General features: G+C 45.4%; 1 protein-coding gene across 1 annotated transcript in view; it reads left to right on the top strand.

The window, feature by feature from the left end:
- Positions 1 to 2438: 2438 nt before the first annotated feature.
- The window catches only part of LBR (lamin B receptor), a 29094-nt gene continuing 22334 nt past the window's right edge, over positions 2439 to 9198 (top strand). Inside the window, exons 1-3 of the mRNA XM_023513896.1 lie at positions 2439 to 2502; positions 6780 to 6958; positions 8720 to 8923. Of these exons, the coding sequence (XP_023369664.1) occupies positions 6794 to 6958; positions 8720 to 8923 (369 nt within the window). The 5' untranslated portion in view covers positions 2439 to 2502; positions 6780 to 6793. The remainder of the gene's footprint in view (positions 2503 to 6779; positions 6959 to 8719; positions 8924 to 9198) is intronic.

The raw sequence follows: 9198 nt of genomic DNA, 5'->3' as shown, positions 1-9198 counted from the left end.
ATGGCCTCATTACCTACAGTGAGGCCAAGACATGGACTTTTACTTTATAGGTTCTGAAAACCTACCACTTGCTAATTGTGGTGGACAAGCATCTTTCTGAGAACTAAACCTGAAAATTCCCCACTTCCAAGTCTATACAATCTTTAGTATTCTTTAAAAAGGAAGAGAAAAATATCAACAGTTCCTTATTGAGAAAGTAGCCTAGATATTTATCTGATTTTTCACAATACACTTCAGTCCACTAACCAGAAATGAATAAAAATTGCTTGACTTCCCTGATGTCAAATAGGTTTTGTTTTTAAAAATTTCTTTAAGGCTCAGCGCCTGTGACTCAAGTGGCTAAGGCGCCAGCCACATACACCTAAGGTGGCAGGTTCGAATCCAGCCCGGCCTGCCAAACAACGATGGCTGCAACCGAAAAAAAGTAGCCAGGTGTTGTGGCCGGCACCTGTGGTCCCAGCTACTTGGGAGGCGGAGGCAGGAGGCTCGCTTGAGCCCAGGAGTTGGAGGTTGCTGTGAGCTATGCCACAGCACTCTACCCAGGGGGACAGCTTGAGGCTCTGACCCCCCCCCCCAGTTTCTTTAGTAGATATTTTGTAAGGCTAATTAAACTGACTCTATTAATTTACATTGTTTTAACTGCAACATAGGGTGAGACTTTATAAACCTAATCTTTAATGAGTTTTTTAAAATGAAACTTTTTTCTTTCACAAGTGGAAATGATCCAGAAAATGTGTACCTCAAGGGAAATCCAAAGACATCTTGGTTCTGTGTAGAGCATATGAGAAAAGAATAATGTAGCACTGCTTGGCTATGAGGAATACTATTTATCTTGGGTCCCCATAGACCTGATATAGTGTTTTCACTTCTGTCACTTACAGAAAACAATTCTGAGGCAGGGCTAATATTTTACCTTAACGGTTAAGGCAACTGAGGCTTTGGGGTTTGCAGAAAACGAGGTAGGTTTTCCGACTTTGGAGTGCAATGCGCATTTCTATATCACAGATTTCCACCCAGGGCAAATTCAATGACAATGTTGACAATTCCATGTCCAAACTGGTTGTCAGGAAAGGCTCTGATGAACTCAAACACCCTGGATGCGAATGACTGAGAAATCCAATGTATTCACTTTTTGTTTCTTTTTTAAGTAGTAAACCTGGGTTTTTGGTAGTTGCAACTGGGAGAAGATGAGGGCTCTGGGCACCTGAAACGACGATATAAATGAAAACCCCTATTTATATTATAATTTAACTTGCATAATTTAAGATAGTGCTTCCAAAATAGAAATTCACTCAAATTTACCTAGTAGGGGTGTTAAGAAATACTTTGATTAAAACCACATTGCGAAATGGGGAACTTCAATGGACTGCTTTAAACTCTCCACCCCAAAGGAAGGAAGCCAACTAACCGATAATGGTAACTTGCAGCCCCCCCCCCCCAAAGGTTTAGGATTCACAACAGATTCCGAGTCAACAAGGTAATGATTCAGCGTTTTGAAGGTAAACTAAAACCAGGCTTTTGTGTTGCAGAACAAGCGATGTAGCGGGGTGTGTGTGTGTGTGTGTGTGTGAGTGTGTGTAATGCACTGCACTTCTCGTTCCGTGCTCCGCGTCGTTTCTACCCTATCTCCCCAGGAACTTCCCTTAAAAACAATCCTCCTCTTCATAGGAAGATTCTTCGTAGGCAATCTTCGAGTTGTGTTCACCATCCTTCCCTCTCGCCAGTGGCCGTAATCTTTGGTCCAGGTCGGTTTCTGCTGAGGCGCAGAGGTCGCCAGGACAAAAGAGCCCCTGCTCCCCTTCGAAGCCACCGCTTGGTCCGGAGGCTACTGCAGGATTTTAACAGGTGAAGGAGAGCACGCATAGTGCCTTAGAAGAAATTTCGGACTGGGATACTTAGACAACACTTTGCAAAGTTATTATTTTCTTTGTAGTATTTTTTATTGTTGGAGATTCATTGAGGGTACAAAGAACCAGGTTACAATGATTGCTCGCGTCAGATAAAGACCCTCCCACAATAGTTTTTTTTTTTTAAATCTCTTTCCCTGAGCCACCTTGTACCCCAAGCCCTCTGCAGCAAATCGCCAGGAGGCTGTGACCAGCATCAGGAGGGAAAGGGCGGGGAGCGCGGGAGTCCGTGGGCTGCCAGGGTGCCTGGGCCGCCGAGATAAGGCGGGGATAAACACAGGACTCCGGGCCGCACCAGACTCCCGCCCGCCTGCTCCGGCTTCCCCGGCTCACCCGCCTCACCGCGGCTGGAGGACGCACCACTGAGCACGACCAATCGGCAGCGCCGGGGACGATTCAAAAGGCCGAGAAGCCAATGGGAGCGTTGGGCGGCTCCACCGGAGGGGCGGGGCGGAGCCGGGGGCGCGCGCCCGGACCGCGGGATCGCCCGGCGCGAGAGCGCGGCCGGGCAGCGTCGCGCGCGCGGAACGGCGGCCGGGGCGCTGCGCTGCTACCTTCCTGGAGCCGTTCGTGTTCCCGCAGCGGACCTGCGCAGGTGAGCGCCTCCGCCCCCGCCCTGCTCACGGCTCCCAGCGGCGCGGCCTCGGAGGGGCGGCGAGGGAGGGCGCGGACCGCGCGGCGGGCGGGCCGGGGTCCTTGGGCGCCGGGCTTGGCGCGGCGGCCTTGCCCTCACCTCCTTGCCCCCCCTCCTCCCCCCCTACCGGCCGGCCGCTCGGTCGGTGGGTCGGGGCGGCGGCTGCAGAGGCTCGAGCCGGGCGGGGCCGGGCCGCTGCGGAAATGGAGCTGCGGATTTCAAACTGCGGACGTTTCCCTCCATTCCTTGTGGGACGCCGCGAGTTGGTGTCTCGTGGTGGCTGCGGCTGGGAGGGTTTGTGGGTCCTTTTGTCCCGCCCCGCTCGGCCTCCCGGCCCCTCCGAGCGCGGGTCTGACAGATAATGGGTGGCTTGGCGGTGCTGCCGGTCGGGAGGCAGGAAATGCGCGCCGGGCTGGCGCGGCAGGGAAGGGGGTGCAGCAGTTGGCTTTAATTTGCGCGGGTTGTCACTGGCTTGGAGGGGATTTCAGGGTTGCTTGCTTGGACGTATTGAATTCTGTCGCTTGGATGGTCTCAAAACACGAGTATTGGGGCAGTGTTGAGTGCTCCTGCTAGGCACGATCCTGTTTATTTCATCTTTTGAAGGTTTAAAAAAAATCTAAATGACAGCCGGCCTCGCACTTCCAGCAGCCTCAAGGGGCATTTAGTAAGCACTTGATTGCAAGATGGCCTTGTTCCAGTGACTTCATCTAGACTGCCGGGAGTTGAGGGGACACGGTAGATAGATAGATTGGATCGCGCGTGGATAACCCAGGGGTTCAGCCTACAGCGAGTCGATTTGCTCCCCTGCAGCGACCCAGATTCGGGGGACCTTGCACGCAAACACGTGTAGCTTTATAGTTTTCCCATTGTAGTAACTGCTCAGTGGGAGATGGTGGGGCTACAGAGAAGAACTGGGGTGTTGGATGGGGTCCTTATTAGACTGGGCAACAAATCTAATTTAAGTTTTTTTTTTTTCCGAGAGCTGCCTGGGGAAGCGGGAAAAGCGCGAGTAGGAGGGGAATAATGAGTTGCCTTCAGTTTGTATTAGGGAAAAAGGCCTCTGTGGAGTGTCTGTTGCTTGGTGCAGCCAGGGCACCCGGGGTTTCTGTTCCCTTTTTGCCAAGTAGTCCTACCCGTGGCTCAGGTGTTGAAGGGAAACTGCCAACTTCATATGAGCTTCTTGTTTTCTCCCACATTTAATTAATTTGAAGAAGAGAAAGATGACCAAAAACTCTAGTGACACTGGTCAGCACAGAATAGCAGCAGAGAATTGTCATGTACTGGAGCTGAAATGTGTGAGGGTTCCAGGGCTAGTTAACACTAAAGTTAGCAAGATATGGCTTAATAGAGAAAAGCCTGAGGGTCCCTGTGATTTTCTCTTTTTGGGGAGTGAGAACATTGTGTTCAGTAAACAAAAAAAAATTTTTTTTATGAACACACTTGATTAAAACATCCCTTCTAAGGAAAGCCTATGGATGTGTATCTTGGCTCCCGTAGGTGAGTGCGTAAAGACATGCTCAAATGTTGTGGAGCTTTTGTGTCCTATCCTGGCCCATTCAGTGTTTTTTTTTTTTTTTTTTTTTGAGACAGAGTCTCATGTCACCTTCAGTAGAGTGCTCACAGCTCACAGCAACCTCAAACTCTTGGGCTTAAGCGATTCTCTTGCCTCAGCTTCCCAGGTGGCTGGGACTACAGGTGCCCACCACTATGCCCAGCTACTGGCTCATTCACTCTTGTGGGAGATTATACAAGTATGAGGATGTGATTGCACCATATCCTCATGTTTGACAATTGTGTGTGGATCTTGTGTAAAGTGGGGTGTGCATCATGTTGATCTCATCCTTTGGAACATTTGTGTATAAAATAGTGGTCTCCTTAGGAGAGTGCTGGTTTATTTTGTTTTACAACCAACTCAATTCTTTTTTTAAAAAAAATTAAACTTAGAGACCTAAGAAATTGACCAGATAATTTAACATGAACATTTTACTTAATTGGTAACAGAAATATCTTTTGGCACTGTCCTATGTTCAGGATTGCACAGATACTGTGTGTGTGATGTGTAATAGTATAATGGAAAGGTACCAGTAAGTAAATTTTTAAGAACATACAGGATCTGTTGTTCAGCGCCTTTCAAGTCTGCATGTGGTCACTAAGTCCTGAAGAGCTTGTAAAGTTTGTAAAGGTTCGGCAGCCTGTAGCTCAGTGGGTAGGGTGCCAGCCACATACATGGAGGCTGGCAGTTCGAACCTGGCCTGTGGCCAGCTAAAGCAACAATGACAGCTACAACAACAAAAATAGCTGGGCATTGTGGTGGGCGCCTGTAGTCCCAGCTACTTGGGAGGCTGAGGCAAGAGAATAGGCCTAGGACTTTGAGGTTGCTGTGAGCTGAAAGCCACAGCACTGTACTGAGGGTGACATACTGAGACTCTGCCTCAACCCCCCCTCCCCCAAAGAACCTTCCCAAACAACGTTTGTAAAGAGTTGTTTGAAAGTTGAGTGTCTTCATGTAGAAAGACAGTTGGCCTTCTTTGAATCCTGGTTGAGCAATGTAGGAGAGCTAGTACTAGTAACTGGTTTGATTTGGGAGGGGTGCCCTGGGGAAGGAGGAGACACTAGAGAAGAGAGAAGCTAAGTGTTGAAATAGGCACAGCTGTTGTTACTTTCCCTTTTTGCATCCCGCCTCCTTGTCTGAGGGTGTCCTTTGCCTCCCCCTTCCTAAGTGCCCCCTGAGGTGCTCCTCAGCTAGCCCTGACATGATCCTTAAAGCACGTGGGCGCCTTCCTTCCCTACCGCAGTGATGCTATCTCTTAGAAGAAAGCAGGCTCTTTTGCCTACCATGTTAATTGACTGCCATCCTCTAATCACCTGATGAGTACTATTTTCTTTTTGAAAAAGGCATTATCTATTTAAATAAGTGAAACTTAATAGTTTTTTCTCAGGTGATTAACAGTGAAGAAATGTGCTGCTTAGCAGACTTTCTTACGGGAGGAATAGGTAATATAACCTCCTTAATTCCATAGAGTCTTTAGAAGTATTTAAATGTTGCTCTTGTGTTCTTAGCTCTTGACAAGAGCTGGTGAGGAATATACATTTATATGCTTGGATAATATATTGGGAATTGCTTACATGGTGAGATGAAGGTAATTTAGGGAGAGAAAACCCTATAGTACAGTGTCTACTTCTTGAACTAGGCCCCAGCTAACTAGTTCACGTAGTGTCGCGGAACGTTGATGGCACCAGTTTTCTAGTGTGGAAATGGGAATCTGCTGGCCAGTACAGGGAGAAACATTACTACCTTGCAGCTGGAAGGACCCAGCAAATGATTGATATTTCAAAAAGGTTGGCAGGCAGACCTCACGTAAGTGGTGTTTTTGCAGATTGATTGTGGCTTCTTGGAGTGTTGTATATACAAGGTCCATATTCATGGACCATGTTTTGAATCAGTGGAAAAGAAGGTTGTAGTTGGGGGTAATTGTTGTAGGCTTGAGAGAGAGGCTCTGAGCTAGCCTAGGTAGGTGGTCGGCAGAGTTACTTGGTGTGCATTTGGGCTCTTCAGCTATGAGAAATAACCCCCAAATTTGCTGTTCAATTTAGATTTGGAATTATTTTTCTTTCTGTTGATGGGTGATAGTCCTTAATTTTCCACCTGTTTCATAGTTTGTTTTTAATAAAGGCTATTAGTTAAAAATATAATAAAATGCATTTTTAAAGACTTTATAAGATGATATGCAAATTGACACATTAGAAAACGTCTCCTTTGTAAGATTATGCCTGCTTTTTTGATTAGCGAGAAATAAGGCCACTGTAGTTGAGTAACATTCTGTAGATGAGTGATGATGTGGTGGCTATAGATGTTGTCATAATTAATCTTTAGCGTCATGTATGTACCACACACATAAGTATGTAAAGTGGATAAATCGTCCTCTGTAAAGTGATTCAAAATGAGGTATAATGTAGCAAAAAGAGCAGCTTCAGTATTGTCCTAGCTCTGCCCTTTTGTACCATTTGTTTTTCTGACCTTGAACAAGATAGTTAACTTTAGCTTTCAGTTTTCTCATCTTTCAAATAAGGAGTTACATACTTTCTTCTCCAGAGGCCTTTCTGGCCCTAAATTTTTTATTTAAAAAAAAAATTTTTTTTTGGCAGAATGGTATTTTAGTGATCAACCTATGATAAAAGACAACCATATAATTGCATATCTATGTATTGACTCAATTTTTTTCTTTAAAACCGTTCAGACTAATTTTAGAAAATGCCGAGTAGGAGGTTTGCTGATGGTGAAGTGGTAAGAGGTCGATGGCCTGGGAGTTCACTTTATTATGAAGTAGAAATTCTGAGCCATGACAGCAGTTCTCAGCTTTACACTGTAAAATACAAAGATGGAACCGAACTTGAATTGAAAGAGAGTGATATCAAGGTAAGAGCTCCTTTGTTTGATCAGAATATGTTTATAGTAAGTGGGAAATAACTATAAGTATGATTTCGAAGCTCAGCGTTGTTAGTGCTGGCTCTGGAGGCACAGGGCTGAGTTCCTGCTTTGGGTGAGATACTGTTTTTGGCTTTGGGAATTGCATGATTGAACCACAATGCTTTGTTCCCAGTAAGCTTGCAGTTAAGGGAAAGACAGACATTTATACTTGCTGTTTCCCTGGGCTTCATACTGGAGTTTGTCGTGGATGGTGTTGAGTATCTCCTGAAACTCTTTAGAGGTAATGACATCTGAACCAAGTGCTGAGAACAAATAGGAAAAAGTTGGTTGACATTGGGGCTGCTTCTGCAGAGAGGGCAGCATGTCAAAGGCTTAGGGGTTAGGTGGCACAGTCAGCCGGGTGCTGGAAGGGTGGTGGGCAAGAGCCAGTGGAGGGTAAGCAGAGCCAGACTGCAGGGTTTTATTTGTCAAGTCCAGGGATTTGGGCTTCATCCTGAACCCTGAGGTTTTAATCAAGAGAGTGACATTAATTAGATTTGAGTCTAGGCCAGGGCTGCTTAATCATCTAGTTAGGACTGAGTTTTAAACTGTCTGATCCTTCGTATATAAATACTTATGTAAAGTGCCATAAAAATATGTTACTCAAAAAATAAAAAAAAAACTTACAAAATAAAAGCCTCGCATTTTTATCATCAGATTCAATAGACATAAAGTTACTTCATCAACATGCTATAAAAATTTCCACATACCTTTTTTCGATTTTGGTTCTTCCTTGAAGATCAGTAACAAACAGTTCCTGGCATATGGACCACATTTTGAGTATTCTAGAACAGGAGCCAGCAAATCATTTGATCAGATCCATTTGATGGATAGTAAATGTCTTAGGATATATGGGCATATGGCTTCTGTGGCTCCAGAGCACTCCAGGCAATATGGAAGGGATTAGATTTGGCAGTGTTCCAATAAAACCTTATTTATGGGCACTGAAATTTGAATTTCATATAATTTTGATGTGTCAGGAAATATTGCTCTTTTGTTTTCTTTACAGTCATTTAAAAAATGTAAAAGTCATTCTTAGCTCAAGACCCAAACAAAAATTGGGGTAGGGAGGATTTGGCTCGGAGTATAGTTTACTTTTTCTAGGTCTAGATCCCTAGAAGCAATGGAAGGAGTGATTTGGAGTGAGTGAGGACATGGTAAAACAATTTCCAGGAATCCAGACTTATACTTTGTTTTCAAGATCTGCTTGTATGTTTTTTTTGCAGTTTTTGGCTGGGGCTGGGCCTGAACCCACCACCCTAGGTCCGCGCCCTACTCCTTTCAGCCACAGGCACCAGCCTCCTTGTATGTTTTGTTCAGAGTGAATCTCGAACTATTTTTTTTTTTGCTGTTTGTGTGCTGATTCTGTTGGCCTCTCATCTCAGTTTTAATCAATGTTAATTGTAACCCTTCCTTCATATGTTCCTGGGAATGTATACATCTATTTGTTTACACACATTTCGTTTCTTGGAAATGTTTTCCAAGGGCAGTGAGGAAGGGAAAGGCTGCGTTTGTCTTTGTCGTGTGAGAGATGGATCATGATTGCAGCATTTTTCATTGGCTTCAACTGATAGGTTCTCGGATCCTGTGATTTTTCACGATGATTTTAGAGTTAGCAGTAGCAGGTACCAGCTTTGTTACCCTCTTCTAGTTTGGGTCCATGCGTATTATGATTTTAGTAAAGCTCTTTGCCTTCTTCCTTTCTTCTAGCCTTTAACTTCCTTTAAGCAAAGGAAAGGTGGCTCAACTTCCAGTTCTCCTTCCAGACGCCGAGGGAGTCGGTCAAGATCCCGTTCCCGTTCCCCCGGTCGGCCACCAAAAGGCTCCCGCCGGTCTGCTTCTGCTTCCCATCAGGCCTACGTTAAGGAAGCGAGGAAGGAGGTGTTGGAAGTTAAATTGACTCCACTGAGATTGGTGCCTGTCTTCATTTTTATACAGTATCTTGTCTTTCCTTTTATGTACATATTTCCTCATGTTATTTGCAGTTAATAATATTAAAATGTCAGTGAAACAGCAAATCTAAGGTGATAACTTTGGAAGATTACTTAAAAAAAATATTTGGAGGCTCGGTGCCTATAGCTCAACCGGCTAAGGCGCCTGTGGTCCCAGCTACTTGGGAGGCGGAGGCAGGAGACTTGCTTGAGCCCAGGAGTTGGAGGTTGCTGTGAGCTGTGATGCCACAGCACTGT

This window comes from Otolemur garnettii, unplaced genomic scaffold (genome assembly GCF_000181295.1).
Source record: "Otolemur garnettii isolate 467f Iridium unplaced genomic scaffold, OtoGar3 scaffold00045, whole genome shotgun sequence".
In the NCBI taxonomy this organism is placed as follows: domain Eukaryota; kingdom Metazoa; phylum Chordata; class Mammalia; order Primates; family Galagidae; genus Otolemur; species Otolemur garnettii.
This window is presented reverse-complemented; position numbering and strand designations above follow the sequence as displayed.